The sequence below is a fragment of the Astatotilapia calliptera genome, chromosome 23 (assembly GCF_964374335.1).
Source record: "Astatotilapia calliptera chromosome 23, fAstCal68.1, whole genome shotgun sequence".
Classification (NCBI taxonomy): domain Eukaryota; kingdom Metazoa; phylum Chordata; class Actinopteri; order Cichliformes; family Cichlidae; genus Astatotilapia; species Astatotilapia calliptera.
This window is the reverse complement of record NC_137443.1, coordinates 13,007,702-13,028,111: the sequence shown is the minus strand read 5'-3', so window position 1 is coordinate 13,028,111 and position 20,410 is coordinate 13,007,702. Positions and strand designations below refer to the sequence as shown.

The following is a 20,410-nucleotide window of genomic DNA, read 5'->3' as shown; positions in this document are numbered from 1 at the left end:
TTCTTTCACTGTTGTGCTTGGCTGCCATGCTAATGGACAGAAACTGCCGCCTATGGTGATTTTTAAGCGAAAGACTTTGCCTAAAGAGAAGTTTCCAGCAGGAATCATCATTAAAGCAAATGAAAAGGGCTGGATGGATGAGGAAATGATGAAAGAGTGGCTGAGGGAGGTGTATGTAAGGAGACCAGGTGGTTTTTTCCACGCATCACCATCGCTCTTAATCTGTGACTCTATGCGTGCCCATCTCACAGCCGATGTGAAAAAACTAGTGAAACAAATGAACCGTGAGCTTGCGGTAATTCCGGGAGGCCTGACAAAGGAACTCCAACCGCTGGGCATCGGTGTGAACCGCCCGTTCAAAGTAAGGCTGCGAGCGGCCTGGGAGCGATGGATGACCGATGGAGACCAGTTTCACCTAGAGTGGAAGGCAGCGCCGGGCGAGTTACGCCACAATTTGCCAATGGATTGTAGATGCTTGGGCTAACATGTCTGCTGGCACTGTTGTTCGAGCTTTCGCAAAAGCCGGCATCATTTCCGAGGAGCCGCACGGCACGGAAAGTGACTCTGACAGTGAAGAAAGTGAACTTGGCATGTTTGATGGAGATTTAGCGCAGCTGTTCAATTCAGACACAGAGGATGAGGACTTCGATGGGTTTGATTGATGATAAAAATGTGAGTACCAAACTTCGTTTTGCTCCTGCTTTATTTTTTAAATACAGTGGGGCAAAAAAGTATTTAGTCAGTCACCGATTGTGCAAGTTCCCCCACCTAAAATGATGATAGAGGTCAGTAATTTGCACCAGAGGTACACTTCAACTGTGAGAGACAGAATGTGAAAAAAAAAAAAAAAAAATCCATGAATCCACATGGTAGGATTTGTAAAGAATTTATTCGTAAATCAGGGTGGAAAATAAGTATTTGATCAATAACAAAAATGCAACTCAATACTTTGTAACATAACCTTTGTTGGCAATAACAGAGGTCAAACGTTTACTATAGGTCTTTACCAGGTTTGCACACACAGTAGCTGGTATTTTGGCCCATTCCTCCATCCAGATCTTCTCGAGAGCAGTGATGTTTTGGGGCTGTCGCCGAGCAACACGGACTTTCAACTCCCGCCACAGATTTTCTATGGGGTTGAGGTCTGGAGACTGGCTAGGCCACTCCAGGACTTTCAAATGCTTCTTACGGAGCCACTCCTTTGTTGCCCGGGCGGTGTGTTTTGGATCATTGTCATGTTGGAAGACCCAGCCTCGTTTCATCTTCAAAGTTCTCACTGATGGAAGGAGGTTTTGGCTCAAAATCTCACGATACATGGCCCCATTCATTCTGTCCTTAACACGGATCAGTCGTCCTGTCCCCTTGGCAGAAAAACAGCCCCATAGCATGATGTTTCCACCCCCATGCTTCAGAGTAGGTATGGTGTTCTTGGGTTCAACTCAGTATTCTTCTTCCTCCAAACACGACGAGTTGAGTTTATACCAAAAAGTTCTACTTTGGTTTCATCTGACCACATGACATTCTCCCAATCCTCTGCTGTATCATCCATGTGCTCTCTGGCAAACTTCAGACGGGCCTGGACATGCACTGGCTTCAGCAGCGGAACACGTCTGGCACTGCGGGATTTGATTCCCTGCCGTTGTAGTGTGTTACTGATGGTGACCTTTGTTACTTTGGTCCCCGCTCTCTGCAGGTCATTCACCAGGTCCCCCTGTGTGGTTCTGGGATCTTTGCTCACCGTTCTCATGATCATTTTGACCCCACGGGATGAGATCTTGCGTGGAGCCCCAGATGGAGGGAGATTATCAGTGGTCTTGTATGTCTTCCATTTTCTGATGATTGCTCCCACAGTTGATTTTTTCACACCAAGCTGCTTGCCTATTGTAGATTCACTCTTCCCAGTCTGGTGCAGGTCTACAATACTTTTCCTGGTGTCCTTCGAAAGCTCTTTGGTCTTGGCCATGGCGGAGTTTGAAGTCTGACTGTTTGAGGCTGTGGACAGGTGTCTTTTATACAGATGATGAGTTCAAACAGGTGCCATTCATACAGGTAACGAGTGGGGGACAGAAAAGCTTCTTACAGAAGACGTTACAGGTCTGTGAGAGCCAGAGATTTTCCTTGTTTCAGGTGACCAAATACTTATTTTCCACCCTAATTTACGAATAAATTCTTTACAAATCCTACCATGTGGATTCATGGATTTTTTTTTCACATTCTGTCTCTCACAGTTGAAGTGTACCTCTGGTGCAAATTACTGACCTCTATCATCATTTTAAGTGGGGGAACTTGCACAATCGGTGGCTGACTAAATACTTTTTTGCCCCACTATATGCACACTTGTATGCTTGTGTGTTGTTGATGATGACGATTACCGGTAATAGAAATGTGAGTAAGGTACCGAACTCAGGTTTGCTCCCGCTTTATTTTTAAATACGCATACGGTACTTGTATGCGCCCTATGATCCAGTGCGCCTTATGTGTGTGTTAAATACAGTAATGGCACACATAACTGAGACTGCGCCTTTTAGTACAGTGCGTCTTATGGTCGTGAAAATACGGTAGACATTTCCAGTTTTCTTTGTTATGGGCAAGAAACGGTGAAACAAAAACCTCTGATTAAGAATGTAACTCAGACATTCCTTTAAAACTATTTCCTTTCTCCTTCCCCTCGCTGCTAAAATCTGATTTTAAATACGCAGCTACCGACATTAAATAGAGTTTATCCATATCTTAATTTGGCTTATTTCACGTGTTTAATGACCACTCAGAGAGAAAGCTGTGATGTCACCTACCAAAGTCCTGTTTCTGTAACCCTTGACCAACATGAGCCCCAGTTTGAAGCTTAAAGTAGTTACATATCACCTCCTTCCACTCAAAATGTTACTGCTCAATTTAATTGAAAAAGAGCAGTTTTGGGCCCAGAATAGTGGCTAATTTTGAACATAAAACCTGTGTTTGAAGACCAACCACCAGTTTCTGCCATCTTGCCTTCACCACAGGATAACTGTGATGCAATTAGTCTTTCAATGTGCTCTTTGAAAGACTAATTGTTATCCCCCAAGAAAGACCTGGTCAGAGACGCTGAGGGATCTGAGACCATTATTGATCATTCCACAGGTTCACCTGTGAAATCCTTGTAAGATTTACTTCCTCTAGTGCAGCTATTCTGTAATGTCATACCAAAACGAGTTTGAGCACTGGGCTAGGGAGGTGATCAACTCACTGCTGCAAAGTAAAAAGGGTGTGCTTGATTCGCAGTGGAGGAGGAGGAAGGAAGAAGAATCATAACAGAGATTAAAATTCACCCCCCCCCCCCCCCCAAAAAAAAAAAAAAAAAAAAAAAAAGAAATATCCAAACAATCAAAAAAAAGCCCAAACAAATTTTTTTATTTTTTTAAAAAGTGTGTTACACTTCATTGTTCCTAAAGAGTATTTCCAGGAACACGGCTAAAATGGGGATAGGAGGTGTCCGTGTGTGCGTGTTGCTCATGTTACAGGAGGGCTATGGAGGACAGGGAGGCACTTTGTTCCCACCCAGTCCCCGTGGACACAAAGCTCTCACAATGTTAACAAAAACAACACCTCCACTAGCAAAGCTGAAAATGAAGGGAGTGAATGAATAACATGGTCAAAGATTTACGCTTGAATAAACGTAATCAGAATCTGTGACTAATTTACATCAAAATAAAAGTTAATAACTGAATATTATTAGTCATTTTGAATTTATAGCCTGAGGATGATGATTATAATTATCATTATTATAATACATGAGACTAAAGCAAGACACTGGATCCTGATTTATCTGCCTGTAATGAAGACCACGCATGATGACAGAGTTACATTTAACGACATCCAAAACAGCTACTTTGGATTCATTCTTGTGCCAAAGCAGCAGGATTGCCTCCTTGGCCCTCTTCTGTCAGTCTGTCGTCTAGCAGCACGACTAAAAACACAGCCTTGCGAAAGATGTTTGGTTGTTTACGACGAGCAGCTTCTAATGTGGCGCAACGCATTCTTCAGCAGCTGTTAAGCAAACTTGCACCACCATGACAACACCTATCATCACCGGCGCCGAAGGACAAAATGTCTTCACTATCAGCACTTCTTACCTGATCTCCATGCCCGGCGAAGGAAAGCAAAGGCAAAAGAAAGAGCTGCCCTGGAGCCGACTCTGGCCAAACCTTCCACCCCTTTACTGGCTGGACGAGGGCTGAAAAGAATACGAGCACATACGGATCAATTAAATATCATCATATTATTATCATCATTGTAAAAACCATACTATCAAACAGCCAACTGAAGCCCACATACAGAAGATGCATTGGATTTCTTCTGTCTGTGTGTGACTTTTACTTCCTTTAGAGCCTTGTGACAAAAAGTTTCACCATCTTAGCTCAAGCTCAACTGAAGAGCTAGGGAGGCTTCGGAAAGGATGAAAAATCCACTACTGTACAGGTTTAAGTCCATTTGATTTATAACACAAGGAAAATTAAGATTTTGTCACAAAAAGGAATGCCTAAGAGAGATCATTTTAAATTACAATTGTGTTCCTTTCATAAATGCTGAAAGCCAAAAATCTATTTAAAATTTGATGAACGGTTCACCCCTAGTATCATCGCTGTGATGCAATCACAGGGCAGCAACAGCAGATCCTAAAATGAGGTTTTCAATTAGAAATAAAAAAAATCAAGCCTGCTCCAAATAAATGCCTGGAACTAAAAGCCCTGCACAGTAAATATGGAGCACATTTAGAGTACGGCCTACATTTACTATGCATATGAGAGACCTATTGGAGCATGCCTAAGAGGCTTACTTAAAGAAAACACAGTGTGCACTTACACTGAGCTGCAGGGTTTAACTTTCAGTGACTGGATAGACACACCATAATAGTTAAGAGTATACAATACTGTTTACTCTTACTCCACTTCCCCATCAAAACAGAAGCGAGACTTCAGAGATGGGTACTGGCTATGCAGTCTCAGGAGGATGAAACTGCTCCAGCTGAAGGTTACAAAGCTACTGGCACAGGCGGTGAGCACTGATGCTCGCTTAGTGACTACTACTGAGTGCCGGGTTCCTTACGTCACCCAGGTCACATGTGTTACTTTCTTGGTACTCTGTCTCAATCTCTAATCATACGATGGATATCCAGCTATTTCACACCTCCTCTGGCAGTCAGGAAGAATGAAACAGTAAGTTTGACACAGTTTCTATTGGCCCTACAATAATCTACTTTATCCCTTTATGGCCCATTTTACAAGCACTTTAAAGCTTTAAATGACCACAACTCCCTCCCTCTGGTAAGGAAGCTAAGATAAATTCAGTTATGGTAAGAAGAGAAGGAGGACATTATGGGGATAATCATGATAGGATAAGGTATTCATGGTACACTGCTCTCTGAACATGGACACACACACACAAAGAAAAAATTAAGCTCCATCTAGATCATGAGTGGGGGAACTCCAGGCCTCAAGGCCCAGTGTTCTGCAAGTTTTAGATGTATCCCTGATCAAACACAGCTGATTTAAATGGCTAAATGACCTCCTCAACATGTCTTGAAGTTCTTCAGAGGCCTGATAATGAACTAATCATTTGATTCGGGTGTGTTGACCCAGAGTGAGACCTAACACCTGCAGGACGCCAGCCCTTGAGGCCTGGAGTTGGACACCCCTGCGGTAAACGTTGCCATACTCCTCAACCACTGTGGGCTAGAGAGAACATTAAAAATGGTTGCTGAAAGTTGAGGATGATTATTTTTATTCCATTTTTAGTCCATCAGTCATGTATAAATGTTGGCACAGACTCAGAATGCCTCATTCATCGACTTCAATCGTTGCTTTAACCTGCAGCATGTGCTGTAGAAGACATGAGTGTATAACCTTCCAGATTACTACACTTGACTAATTGCACAAACCCGACGGACCAGTTCACTAGTCCAATGTGGCTTTACAGCTAAGGATAAAAAATAAAAATAAACAAAAAACAAGACAAATCTTAAATAACCACCACCCCCACCTCACTCCAACTCTCTAACTCTAAAAATATTCATAGTATGAAGGTCAAGTTTTGCAAGGCGTCATTGTACAAAAAAGATCAGCTGATTCTGAAGAGGTCAGAGAGGAGCTCATTGACTCTCCATGGAATTACTCAGTTTCTAAATCTGCCTCTGTTCTCTCATAAGACCAATGTTTTGTGCACAATTCCTGAGAAAGGAAACATTTTTATTTACCTCTTGTTGTCAGCAGCTGGCAGTGGTGGGCTGGGCGGAGTCTTCCAGCGGACCTTGTACTTCTCCTCCATCATGCTGTGGCTGAGAGAGATGAGATAGCGCTCCAGGATGACGAGACGCTGGCGCAGACGCTGGGCAGACAGGGTGCTTTTGGCCATCTGAGCAGAGAGCTTCTGCTGGTCCTCAACCAGAACCATCAGGCAGTCCTTCAGTTCCTTGTCATCTACACACACACACACACGGTTCAAAGAAAAGAATAACATAGTAAAAATAAGTGAGTGCACTGGCATGTCATTTGTTTATGACCAGAAACACTCAATTTGCAAATAAGCTACAGGAGTGAAGTCACTAGTTTTGAGTGATAAATCTGCATATCAGCTAAAAAGAGGTCATAACATACTTCCTGGGATTTCCCCATCTTTGGTCCATTTTAATGGGTCTTTTTGTTTTTGTAAGAGCTGCAGAGCTACACACCATGTAATCTCTCTACAAAGTACCTGCTCAGCAGCTTACCTGAACGATTGAATGAGTTGCTGTCTTGTAGCTAAAGTCATATCTACTACATACATTTAGTATGCCATTTTATTATGTTTTTGCTTGATTCATTTATTTAGTTACTTTACCCTAAAAAGATCTGCTTTACTGTATGAGATTCAGCTTTTTTGTTGTTTTGGGTTGTTTTTTTTTTTGTTTTTTTTTTTCATTTTTTGGGAAATTAGTTGCCATCTCAAGTGTGAAGGAGTTTAAGTAGGCTCTCGTTCACAGTAGGGGAAGATGGAGTAGGAGACTGGTGGATTGGTGTGACATCTGCAGTGATGTTGACACTGTACTGATCTGTTATGAGGCTCAGTGTGGAAGTAAAGCTGTCAATTTATTCATCGATCTATGTTCCTACTCATACCTATGGTGACAAGCTGATAAAAGTGGCGAATATCAGCTTAGTGTCTGGGCTCAGCCTTAGAGAGGAGTTGAAGAGCCTAGGTGAGGAGGCTTGGGAATGCTTAGGCAACCCTTTGCAAGAGCTGGAGAAGACGGCCAGGGAGAGAGGTCTCCGTCTAGGCTGCTGACGCCAAAACACAGGCCCAGATAATTGCTAGAAAATGGATGGCTGGCTCAATGAATGGACTAAAAAACAAATAACACTGAAACTAATAAAAAACTTAAGTGAAACGAGCAAATGGACTCATTGTCTAATAAGTTAGTTGACAAATCATCAGGCAATAAACATCCTGGATAATCATCCTTTTAGGCCCATCGAATGACCATAATTTACAAAAAACAAACATGTCGTACTCATCAATTACCTGAAATGAGCAAAAAACTAAACTCATCAGGAAGTCCCACCCTGCTGGACATTTAAATGAATGCAGATTTAAGACCCCACTTCCAACCCCGGGTATAGCAACCTAAGCTTTTTGGTTAGATGCTTCAGGGTTGCTCAACTAAAAAATAAAATAAATTTTGTCCCACTGAGTTTCATCACAACAAGTCCTGAGTTCTGATCTGACTCAAAAGAAACCCTTTTTGTGTCTAAACCACAGCGCTGCAGGGAAGGCGAAGTGGGCCAAAATAGCAGTTCTGAAATCCACTTAAGCTTTATGTAAGCCAGACTGTCCTGAGGTTGTATGAGCCACACAGCAGTCAGCTGTGCTCAGCTGTCAGAACAGATATGGATCCTAGTCAGACTCTCTGCTCAGTCTGCATTCCTCACAGCTGAAGAAATATTAGACTCACAGGAAATTATCACATCTTTAATAAAAATCTAACAAGGGACAGAGAGGAAACCTGCAAAGATCTCACATGTCAACATCCTGGCTTCAACGCAGCAGCTCGGGAAATTACAAACATCCAATGGGAAAGCAGGAAGTGTGCCGTTTGAACTTTAAGCATCAATGACAGAGCACTTGTCCATGCGGCGATCCAGTTACACTCACTGTACACACCAGCCCAACTTCCTGTCTCAGTCAATAATAAAAAAAAGGAGGAAGCAACCAGGCAGACAGTATCAAAATCTGTATTAACTGGCCCGCCTGCTCGGTGCTTATCTCCTGCCACCATGAACCGTCCCACCCAGCCCCACCAGCAAACAAACTGGGTGAGAGTCTGTATCCCGCTGTGAACCAACGTAATGCCAACTAAGATTAAACTCTGCAGGGTAAAAATAACCACTCAGACCAGCAGCCTTTAGGTTGTCATTTCAGTTTCCACACCTCACGTGCCAGCAAAACACGCACACATCAACATGGCCAGACACCGCCAAACAGTGAGAGATGAGCTGTTAGCTAAAACGAGATTTATGTAGTTCACATGTAGGTGTTACGAAACCCTCTGCTCTCAGCGTAGTATTAATTACCCTACTTGGAAACAGAAAGGCGTAAAATGACAGGAGTCACAGGGGGAGCACGAGACTGCAGCAGGAATAACTGCAGCTAACCCGACTTTTAAACTCACTCAGGTAGTTTTCTCACCTGGCTGCCGTCCCCAGTCCCATGTCTCAATGATGGAGTGATGCACCGACGTCGACGTCTCCTCCTCTTCCTTCTTCTCTTTATCATTGGGCTCATCCTTCTTCTGAGCTCCAAAACAGTCAGTGCAGTCTTCTATAAAGAGTCAGAAGAGATTAGGACGTTAACCTTCATCCTCAGCAGCAAGGTTAAAGCACTGCTGTCTGTCCCAATCTCAGGTATCAATCCTCAGACGGCGTGGAAATAGGTGTCACATGTCACACATAAATACCTGGGTGAGCTGATTCTTCTCCGTTGAATGTTATCTCCTCATCTTTTACCATCTCATTCCACATCTCACTCAGACCCTCTGGAGAAAAAGCCCGCTGCCAGAAGGAAGAGAAACACAATCAGTGCAGTGCAGAACAGAAACCTCTGCTTTTATTAATGCTGCATGGAGACATATTTGACACCACCTCAAAGGTTTTATCCACAGCTAAAGGAAAATTTCCAGCAGTGAAGTAATTTATTCGAAAACAACAATTTCTACTTACATACTGTGAACCCCCCCACAAAAAAGTCCTGACCTGAGCCACACAGTGGTGCGTATTAATAGCGTTCGGTTTGTTCTCTAGTCACTTCTGCAGACACATTTCCATCACGTTATCAGAACACAACAGCTAATATGGATCCACTCTGATCATTCATTGATCCAAAGTTTTTCCTCAGAGGGTCAGACACTGACTTGGATACAGGCTGAGTTACATGCTGAACGAACTGTGATAACAACAGAAATAATATCCTACTGGATAATCCTCTTATTTTGAAAATTCAATTGCTGCTAACCATTTTCTTTAAGGGTGCTCAAGGTCAGCTCAAGATGGCCAAGAGCATTATTTTCTCCATAATCAGGTCATTCCACATCATTTCCCTGAATTTTATTCCTCGCTAAAGAGTGTACACAGAGGTCCTTTCATCTATCTGTGCAGCCTTCACAACTCAAGAGTACCAGAATAGCTGTTTTATCTCAGAGTGTCAACCGACTGAAGAAAAAAACCATTTGTGTGTCATCCCCTTAGTGCTACAACACACATGCATGACATTGGTTTGCTCTGAAATATTCACAAGCTGAAAGCCAAATGTTTCCTCATTCTTAGACAAATTTGAACCCATGTTAGCTCAGAGACTGAGCAGACAGATAACACTAAAGCTGCACTTCCTTCAGTGCTGAAAGAAGCTTTTATGGTGGGAAAATGGTGGGCCCTAAAATCAAGTCCTGATTGGATGATCCAAATTAATTTTCAAGTTCCGGGTAGAGAGACTGCAGCCTGTTAAGTTTGTGGTGTATTCACTGAAAGACCTCATAATTACTAACAACAAGGGTTTGTTTGCACAACACAGACATTCAAAAAAAGAAAAAAGAAAGATTTTCTGGTGATGTACTTTATTACAGGCTGAACCAGAAAAACAATAATCATCTGCATGAGGTCTGACGCAGATATGTAATCAAGGCTTCTTGTAGACTTCGACCTTCATAGAAATTTTCATAGTGGCCTCTATAGAGCCATTTTGTATCCTACATGCCTCGGACCTAAAATCAAAAATGTAATTTTCATCCATTCTTATGCATGTGTGAGGCACAAATTAATATACAGAGCAATTCCACTCAAGCCCTGAAAATACAAATACAGAGGAAATGTCCCTGGTTTTAGTCAGAACTAATCTCGAGAGGCTCTGCTGCAGATGTTTACTGCCCTGTGAGCCAACTGTCTGTATTATTGTAATGCACAGTTTTTCCTGTTTTGAGCCTCTCAAAATTGGGCTCCAGAAAAACACCAACTATTACATATAAAAGAAAAAAGTGACACAAACACCGAAACCAGTTAAAAACTCAACTAAGTCTGAACATTTCTTAAGAATAAAAAACTAAAGTGAAATGACAAAACCCTCTCTGCAAAGTAAGTGAAATTAAACTTAACTGAAAACTAAAGGTTTCAAAATATAAAACTCTACTAATTCTAGTTCTGACATGACAGCAGTCAGTCATGTAAAATACAATCAATAAGGCACCACGATTCTGAAATATTTAGAAAACAAAGAAACAGCTAGGGGACAACAGTGAGTATGACACACTGACATGGGGTAACGTTTTCCCAGTTAATCTGGAAAATTGATCTCACAGCTGAGGTAAAGATAAGAAACATTACAGATCATCTCTTCTCCTCAGTCACTTGACAGATCAAGTGACTGGGGGGAAAAAAAAAAAAAAAAACCAACCAAAAAACAAAACCCACCACGATAAATATTATTTTGTGCCACTGCCTCCTTCTCGTGTACATACCTGCAGGTCTATCTTCAGCCATTTGTCATGAAATCTCAGCTGAGCATCGAGGGTAAATGATGGAGAAGGCATCTTTCCCTCTCCTCTCTGGGCTGCAAACGCAGCCAACCTGCAAGAAAACCATGCAACAAGGAGTGCTATAAAAAGACAATTTAATAAAGTCACTGCAAGGTGAGAATCCACAAATAATGACAATGTAAGTACATGAAAATGGACTGAGCTTTATGACCATCAATTACAAACTTTACTTTCCAGGTTTGTTTCAAGTTTTCCCTTAATATGCTACTTTTTAGTGACTTCATCCTAGGTAAAGTCAGTAAAATCATTAAAAGCATGTCTGTTTTTATCCTGACGATTATCGCTCAAGTGAAGACAATTAGATGGATGAGCTCAGCGAGGTAACGAAGAACCAGAGGGAACACAGTGAAAGCAGTTTGATGTGCTTCAAGAAGACCTTTCTAGTAGGGGTGGGCGATATATTGAATATAATGGATGTATCGCAAGTTTTTCTGCGTATGATGGCTATACTCAATGGTTTTATCGTAACCATCGAGTATAGGTTGCCATGGAAATATTAAGCTGTCTGCATGAAATTTAATGTTTTTTTCCCTTCCACATGCCACGAATGCATTGATTCCCATTCCCAAGTGGAAGATTTTGGTCGGAGCGTGACAAAACTTGCAGTTTTGAAATCTGCAAGATCTCTGCTTTTAGACAATGCACAATTTGCTTCGTTACAAAAAGTCAAGTGAGTTTGTGGCTTTGTTTTCTGTGTTTAGGGACATTTTGCAAAATTGCGTAACTGCTCTTTTAATTGTTTGTAGTTTTCACAGTGTTTAGTGGTTGTAGAAATGGTTCTCATGAGCTTTTAACCGAGATTCTGAAGTTTCTGTGGATACCACACATGCCGATCTTTACGTGAAAAACTTGATTTCATGAAGGCTTAAAACTGCAGCTCACCCCCTTAGCCCACGTTACCACAGGTGCTGGGGCTCAAGACATATCGTGATATATATAGTGTATCGCAACAAAGCCAAAAAATTTTGTGATATTAGATTTTTCTCATATTGCCCAGCCCTACTTCCTAGGCCACAGTAATTACTTCTATTCTAGTTTCCAGGTGGAAAGGAATGTGAATCTGAGTGGAATTGTGCTGCTTGCGATGTGGTATAATCTCAGACATTTTCATGCAACGCAGTGTCTCTGTTAGCTGTTTGAATGTGTCTGTGTTTCTTCTCCTCCATCATGGCTATTCAAATTCAGTTGGAATCCTCACACTATTTTGATTCCTTCACTGTTTGATGCAGAAGTCATCCAAATAACTGTGGCTGTGGATAATACATTGACCACTCTCTGCAAAACATCTGTTCCTCTTGTGCTGCCTGATCCTGTAATACCTACACTTATCCGTTAGATAATCCATCAATATAATGGTGATTTACACTGTTGCTCATATGGCTGATACACAGGTATATGCTCCATTTAGCCTATTTAGTAACAAAATGCATTTCTTTCTTTAGATCAAAGAGTCCAGATCTGAAGCTCTTATTATTCCTTCCATATCTGACCTGGAACCTGAATAAAAACCTTGAAAATCTGCCCTCAGCATCAATCTGAATGTGATCTTTGACTTTGAGCTGTGCTTTCACACACAAATTAATAAGGCCGTACTGGCTAGCCTTCCCCAGCGAAGAAATACATTTAATAAATTTTTTTTTACATCTCTAACGCATCTTGATAAAGTCATCAACTCCTTCCTAGCATCAGGTTTAGACTTCTACAATTTCCTCTACTCGAATCTGTGCCAAAGGTCCCACATCCACCTAAACTGCCAGAGATGAAACCACATCACCATCCTCGATGCCCACACTGGCCAACTCTTAGGTATCAGATAGATTTTAACTTAAATTACTTTTAAAGCCTGCTTATGGATTTAGTCAAACCTTATGAACCTCACACCCTCCTAACTGCTTCTAAAGCTTGTCTCATTAGAAATGGTATCACCGTTTGCTGTTAGAAAAGGAACTGAGACAAACTTGGGATCTACTATAGATTACTGCCATCACACAGTGGATATTTAGAAGAAGACTATTTTTCTTCTTCTTTTAGCAGTTACCACATCATATCACCTGCATCAACCTCGCTCTATCCCTAGTATCCTCTGTCACACCAACCCTCTGCATGTCCTCCTTCACTACATTCATGATGACGTCACTTGGGGTCCTTATGCCAGACAATTTCATCTTCAATATCCTTTGTTCAATATGTCCACTAACCACTACAGCAGTGGTTTACATATTTGTCTGACAAGATCATTGGATGGTCCCAGGAGGAAAATTTGGGCTGCATCAGGAAGTGCATCTATCATAGAAATCTGCAAAATCAAACGTGCTTAACATGCTTAATTATATTAATTTTTTGTTATTTTACCCTACTGGCCATGTTTGTCGTGCTGCATTTATTCTACTTTATGTAAGCCCTGTTTTTACGACTGTAATTCAGTTTTGTTGGCTGTTTGACACAGAAAGTAGTATACAGCAACGACTATACTAGTTTAGCGTGTTAATATCATGTTAATGTTACTTCGTTTTATATAAATATTCGTCTGTGTGTGTAGAGTGACAGTAAGGAAAGCTCTCCATAGTCAGGTAATATGAAAAGGCGTGTAAACAAATGGGAAACTTGGACTCGAATATTCACTGACAGATGATGCATAAAAATGTGATTAAGCAGTAAGTGGGTTGAGCTTTAGCAGCTGGGTTTGAAAAACAACTTTACATAAGACAAGAAAGACTCATCCATAACAGGGGTAGTAATAATTATAACCTAATCAGAGCCTAAATAAGGCGTTGAACGACGTTAAATAACATGAAGGCGATTATGATTTGGGGCCAGAAATGTTTCAGCTACATAAATCGCTGGGAGGAAAACAGCAGATCGCAGCATTGCATGCTAGCAAAAGCAGTGATAACCTTGATGTTTTGACGCTATTTCCCCACACATGATAACAAACAGCAGTCAGAGAACACCGCACACTGACACAGCATCACTGAGCTCATAAAGCTGTACCTAACGCTGGGCAGCGTTAGCTTGGCGCTAAAGCTAATCACTTAGCCTGCTAGCCAGCTAGCACTAGCCCGTGCCCAAAGCAGCTCTCATGCAGGCGCTGATAAACGAGCTGCTGTGAGCTGACACCGAACCGAGCGACACGCAGCGGGTCACGGAGCTCAGTAACACAGACAGGAACATGTCAGTTTTCAGCAACAACGCTGTGAATTACCTGCGGTTTCTTCTCAATCTGCTCTCGTCCCCTCAGCTGCTCTGCTGCATTAACGAGACCTTCATTATGGGCTTGATTGACGGATCGCGAACTAGTGCACGAGACATGGAAACAAATTACGTAGTTTTAACTGCCTGCTTCAGTGCGATGCATGTGTATCACCACAGCGTACCCACGGGCGGGGTTTATTGCGCAAGAGGCGGCAATGTTGATTCCACTGATTCCAGTGCGGCCGCCCTGCGCGCGCAGAGCGGTGTTATAAAATTAACGCTACTTTCAGACTTGAGGCGGGACATAGGAGAGGCTGGGCTGACCTGGGGTGAAGCTGAGATGTCCGCTGGGTGTCGCTGTGGCTCAAAGAAACGGGAAGTAAACAGAGCAGCAGTAATGGCCTCTGACTCAGGACTACCGGCAGTTTCTTCTCAAAATCTGGGAATAACAATAGCTATAATATCAAGTTTCATTAATGGGTCGACATTTGTGCTGCAGAAAAAAGGGATACTACGTTCCCGCCACAGAGGTAAAGCACAGAAACAGTAAACGTGGCTGTTTGTGGATTAATAGAGACTGACTGAAGTTTTGAATGTTCTCCAACAGGAAGGTCGTACCTCACAGATGTGGTGTGGTGGAGTGGGACACTGTGTAGTGAGTATCATTTACAGACTTGGTGTGTTATTTAGAAAATTATATGTCTCACACACCTGTCTGTGAATCTCTGCAGTGATTACGGGTCAGGTTGGTAATTTCCTGGCATACAATGTGGCCCCTGCGGTGGTAGTTACTCCTCTGGGAGCCCTAGGAGTGCTGTTTGGGTGAGTTCAGTTGCTCGTCATTTGGTTGTTTGTTTCTTAAGTATTCAGCTCCACGTGGAATCTTTTTGGGCTAAACTACAAACATCATACAGAAGTTTTAATCAACTCCTCATGGGCATGAATATCATGGTCATTTTGAGCTATATATGTACAACATACGTCTTTAATGTCTTTATAGGTCCAACCATAAATCTATATAACCCCACTAATATTTTGTTTAATTCTATATAGTACCAAATCAACTACTCTTCTTGCTATATTTGGTAGAATTAATTTAAGCTGCTTTATTTCCTGGCACTGACCCCGCTTTTAAGTGTTATCCACTAATTTTCATTTAGGATTGTGGTTCCAAAAGCATTTCCAAAGCATTATGTTATCCTGCTTTAGTAATTCCAAGAGCAGTTTTAAGTATTAATGTGTGTTTGGAGCATTAACTTTTAACAATCGAATTGGGGTTAAGATGAAGAATTTGGAGGTAGTCGGTCTTCATCATTAGTCAATCCACTTTTTGCAATCTACCAGTACCGTCGAAGCAAAGCAGCCTGAGAGCATGATACTACCACCACCATGCTTAACAGATCGTGTAGTGTTTTTAGGTTTGAAGGACTCACCTTTACTCCAAACATACCTTTTGTCATTTGTTAAAATAGATAAAAATGTTCTTGTCTGACCTTTTCTCCAGGAAACATTTGACTTGTCCACCTGGGCATTTGCAATTTTAAATCAAGCTGTTGGAGGTTTTGATTTTGGAGCAGGGGTTTCTTTCTTGGTGGTTCCCTCTCAGTTCATGGCGATGTAAAATTTGCTTCACTGTGTACAGCGATGCTGGTGTTACAACAGGTTCCAGCTTATGGCATGCTTGAGCCTTGATGGTTCCTTGGTTGTTCCCCAAAAATACTTACCAATTTCCTCTCATCCAAGGGAGACAGTTTTGGTCTTCGTTCAGACTTTAGCAAAGTGGTGATATATCTGAGTAACTTGTACTTATCTACGGTTGTTTGAATTGATAATTCTGCAGTTGCTTAGAAATGGATTCAAGAGACCTTTTCAACTTGCGTAAAACTACAATTTTTATTCTTAGATCTTCACTGAGTTCCTTGGATTTGTTCTGAGTATTGGTCAGTCTATTGAGTGTTGTCAAACAAATCCTTTTTAATGCTGGCAAACAGCAACAACCAAAGTCAATCATGACCACTAACAAGAAGTTAACAGTCCTTGGCCTTGTCAACTTCGTAAAACCTGCAGCATCACTTATTAAAAAATTAAAGTGAGTGTGTATGTTTATTTGTGTTTGTATCTATATTTTTGACTCTGTCTGGATTACAGAAAATCCAAAATAAATTCAAACTTGTGCACCCAACTTCTTTTTTTGAAGTCGTTACAGATTTATGTTCAAAGAAATAATTAAAAGTCAACGATCGGAGCTGAATCTGCCCCTGCTGATGAGAAGCTAGATACACCATTTCATTTACCCATTAACGCTTAAATTTAAGTTAGATTTGGCTTTTAGAATTGAAAAAGTGAAGAGGATGGGGCCTAGTAGTGAGCTATGCGGAACACTTCCTGTGACTCACCACAAAACCAGACCAGATGTTCACACTTACAGCATCGTATATTGGCACACATTTATTTCAGTAAAAACAAATCAAAAACTGTCACGGGTCACTGAGCAGATAAACAAAAAAACTGACACCACACAGTGTCAGATCTCCACCCAGGCAGTGGGACATAAAGACAGCACTATCAGTTCCCTGCAGCCAAATAATGTTTGTTTGTTTTTTGAGCATCACATGATCTTGCTGTGTGGCGTTTATATCGTGTCTTATGTTCCTTTTCTTTTGCTGTTTTGTTTGTATACACTGAGTAACACGTTTAAATCCCCTGCTTTCCAATGGACAACAAAGTTTTCTGATTCTGAAATGGTTTTTAAGGTATAACAGTGATCATCCTTATTTCTTTTTGTCCACTGATTGATTATTTATTTGAGACTTGGGAAAACGGTTATTAAAAGACAGAAATCACAATTTCTGACAGCAGAATGTTTGTGTTACTTTAACCTGAGAGGATTAAACTTCTCGCCCTGTTGAATCAGTTGTTTCTGTTGCACTTGAAGACATAAATCCTTATATCCTTATCACTGCCACACCTCTCATCTGACAGGTATGTTACCTGAAGTTGTAAATCTTCTACTTTAGGTAACATGCCTGAAGTTGAAGATCAACTGTAAAAAGCTGATAATTTTTTTGTTATTTTAAAAATAAAATCATGTCTGTCAGTCAACGCCAGCATCTGTAAATCATATAACTTAATGAAACTGGATCACCGGTTGTAGGTGTGTAAAACTGTCGGGACACAGCCAATAAATCTCAGCCACTCCTTTCAGTAAAGGTCCTCTTTATTTGCTGATGGGAGTCAACAGTATGATTAATATTTACAGCCTTTAAACTGTTGGTAGTATTAGTGAATGGTTTAAATGATACTGCTGCATCATTTAAACCAGGGGTGGGTGAACTCCAGGCCTCAAGGGCCAGTGTCCTGCAGGTTTTAGATGTGTCCTTCATCCAACACAGTTGATCTAAATGGCTTAATTACCTCCTCAACATGTCTTGAAGTTCTCCAGAGGCCTGGTAATGAACTAATCATTTGATTCAGTTGTACTGACCCAGGGTGAGATCTAAAACCTGCAGGACACCAGCCCTTGAGGCCTGGAGTTCCCCACCCCTGATTTAAGCTCTACAAGAGAAGAAACTGTTTAAACACTTTAATTTCTTGAACTTTTGACGGTGTGTGTTTGGGTGCTGCAGGGCTGTGTTGGCCTCCTGGATCTTGAAAGAGCATTTAAGCATCCTGGGGAAGCTCGGCTGTGTTTTATGCTGCTGCGGCTCTGTGGTGCTCATCATTCACGCCCCGACAGCAGAGGCAACTTCAAGGCTCGAGTTGGAGGAGAGGCTCCTCGACCCAGGTAACGCAGAGGGGCTCTTTATTTGCTGTTTCCTTCACACTGATTATGCACTTAATCAGTCATTCTGTTTTACACCAACATTATGTATATGTGTATATACACTTCCTCATCTGACTGATCTGTTGTGTCCAGAAGCTTTTCAGTAGGCCATTAAATACCAATATACACTCCTTTACTTTGCAGACAGTAAAAAGGACTATAGTTAGTGTGTAATACAACTTCTCTACACCTGCTCCTAAAATAACTCTTGGTTTCTCTTGTTGTCCTGCAGTGTTTGTCACGTACGCCCTTGTGGTGGTCCTGCTGCTGATCATTCTCATCGTGTGGGTCGCTCCGGCTCATGGCACATCTAACATCATGGTGTACGTTGCCATATGTTCCTTGCTGGGAAGCTTCACAGTGCCGAGCAGCAAAGGCCTCGGCTTGGCGGTTCCGGACGCATTCGGCGAGGGCCCGTCAAGCAGCAGGGCTCGGGCGCTCTTCCTGGGCTTGCTGGGCACGCTGGCTGTCAGTATCCTCACACAGTTCTTCTTCATCAACAAGGCGCTGGAGTGTTTCAGCTCCAACATATTTGAAGCAATTTACTATGTGACGTTCACGTCCACCGTGATTTTAGCTTCCGGTCTTCTCTTTAAGGAGTGGACCGCGCTGACTATAACAGACAGCCTCGCCATACTGTGTGCTTTAACCACGGTGTGCGTCGGTGTTGTTTTACTGCACATTTCCCAGGAGGCGCTGATTACGTGGAAGAAAAAAGAGGAAAAGTCAGACTGATTCAGATGCCTTTTAATCCTTTACATCGCATCTGCGCCAAAGTTGAGTTCCTGAGACTTTTTCCTACCTCCAGTTTGAATGACCAAAACAACATAAGATATATAATTAGTTTATTTTATCTTAAATATGTTTGAAGTAACACTAGATATGATGTTAACGCTTTCATCTAGTTAACCCTCAATCAGCTGAATTATCTTATGACACCTTTTATTTTAAAGAAGATTATATTTTTAATGTTTCTCTCTGTGTTTCTAATGCCTTTATCTACGACTGAGTGAACTTTAACAAACTCTAAATCATCTGGTTTGGGGATATGGAGTTCAAAGATTTTGTGCAGAAACATTAAAAATCAGGGGTCCTCTTTCTCCTCTCCATGTGTTGTCCAATGTAAAATATCACAGTTTAATGAAAAAGAAGCAGAAAATTTCAATCATATCAAAGCCTGCAATGTTAAAAACCACTTTCCATTCTCCTCATCGCACCAGTGGTCCAAATCCTGTTTTTGTTTCTTTTGTTTTTTTAAAATGAAAAAAAAAAAAAGAAAAGTTGGAGGACGTGTAGACTGATAGAACATTTTCCTGCTTGAAAAACTCTAAAGAGCACTGGAATCATAAATGAGGCATTTCATTACAAGCTTAAATGTGGTCTGAGGACCGACAGTTAATTTGTCACTGTTGTGTAAATAACTTTCTTCCTTTCCTCCAGAGTCTTGCCCATCAGGCTTTTACAGGCTGTCTCAGTTCTTAGAATCACCTCCGTGAGTTCAGGCCGCCTGTAAATTATTGAAGGTAACTCCATAAGCTGCCTCTTCAGCTGTGTGGAGGACGACTGAGTATTCTGTGCAAAGGAGAATTTTGTAACACATTCCTTCTCTTCTGTGGCCACTCGCTGTTTACACGAATACATTAAAACTTGAATAAATTAATTAATGTTCTACTTTCATGCCTGGTTATTTATATGAGTCATTCCTCCTGAGATTACTAATGCACAGACTCAGAGCAAACATACCAGCATGTGAACATCATCAGAAGCTCTTCACGGAAGAACAAACACACAAGTGGACGTAAGATGTGCCTCCATCAGTGTCAAACCCTTAATTTATATCCATTTTAAATGCAACTGACTATAACTCATAATCCTTTAAAAGGGAGATTGATTAATACTTTTAAATCACACAAGATAAGCTAAATTCTACTGAAATAGCTTACAGATTAGCTTTTCATTGTCTTCTGTTATTTGGAGGGAAGGAGGCTCCAGTCCAAATATCTCACATGATGTACAGCACCAGTCAAAAGTTTGGACACACCTGAGGAGCTTGGATGTTCCTCTGGGACAATTTGAAAACTGTGAGGCACATAATGAATCTCTCTGACTATCACACCAGTGAACACAAAGTCTGGGTGTTAAATTCAGCTTATTGGAGGTCACTGAAGACGTCAGCAGATGTTTCCTGGCTGTGACTTTATTGTTATCATAAACTATTAAGAGTAGATCATGAAAAATGATAAACATGACGAGCACATCCACACTTATGACTGTCTTCTAATCTTCCCTTTTAACTTAAACGG

At 41.4% G+C, this 20,410-nt stretch overlaps 2 protein-coding genes across 8 annotated transcripts in view; one reads left to right on the top strand and one right to left on the bottom strand.

Annotated features, from left to right (window-relative positions):
* herc2 (HECT and RLD domain containing E3 ubiquitin protein ligase 2) overlaps window positions 1–14,429 on the bottom strand; it is a 61,921-nt gene extending 47,492 nt beyond the window's left edge. For 6 of the 7 annotated variants that reach the window (XM_080297174.1, XM_080297178.1, XM_080297176.1 and 3 more), the window contains exons 1-6: window positions 14,295–14,429; window positions 11,015–11,123; window positions 8,966–9,059; window positions 8,698–8,829; window positions 6,230–6,452; window positions 4,110–4,210 (exon numbers count right to left, since the gene is read on the bottom strand). In XM_080297174.1, coding sequence (XP_080153300.1) covers window positions 4,110–4,210; window positions 6,230–6,452; window positions 8,698–8,829; window positions 8,966–9,059; window positions 11,015–11,086 — 622 coding nt within the window. In that variant the 5' untranslated portion in view covers window positions 11,087–11,123; window positions 14,295–14,429. Of the gene's footprint in view, window positions 1–4,109; window positions 4,211–6,229; window positions 6,453–8,697; window positions 8,830–8,965; window positions 9,060–11,014; window positions 11,197–14,294 lie in introns of those variants that run through there. The other variant, XM_080297175.1, reaches the window with a different exon arrangement.
* On the top strand, window positions 14,427–19,778 carry nipa1 (NIPA magnesium transporter 1). The gene is made up of 5 exons (XM_026159797.2): window positions 14,427–14,814; window positions 14,892–14,939; window positions 15,016–15,106; window positions 17,911–18,068; window positions 18,340–19,778. The coding sequence occupies exons 1-5, from the start codon at window positions 14,442–14,444 to the stop codon at window positions 18,840–18,842; spliced, it is 1,173 nt and encodes a 390-aa protein (XP_026015582.2). The 5' UTR covers window positions 14,427–14,441; the 3' UTR covers window positions 18,843–19,778.
* The last annotated feature ends 632 nt before the right edge of the window (window positions 19,779–20,410 follow it).

Coding starts and splice junctions, on each gene's coding strand:
- nipa1 (XM_026159797.2), top strand. CDS start 14,442: ATGCATGTGTATCACCACAGCGTACCCACGGGCGGGGTTTATTGCGCA. Junction 14,815..14,891: donor ACTACGTTCCCGCCACAGAG/GTAAAGCACAGA, acceptor GTTCTCCAACAG/GAAGGTCGTACCTCACAGAT. Junction 18,069..18,339: donor GGAGAGGCTCCTCGACCCAG/GTAACGCAGAGG, acceptor GTTGTCCTGCAG/TGTTTGTCACGTACGCCCTT.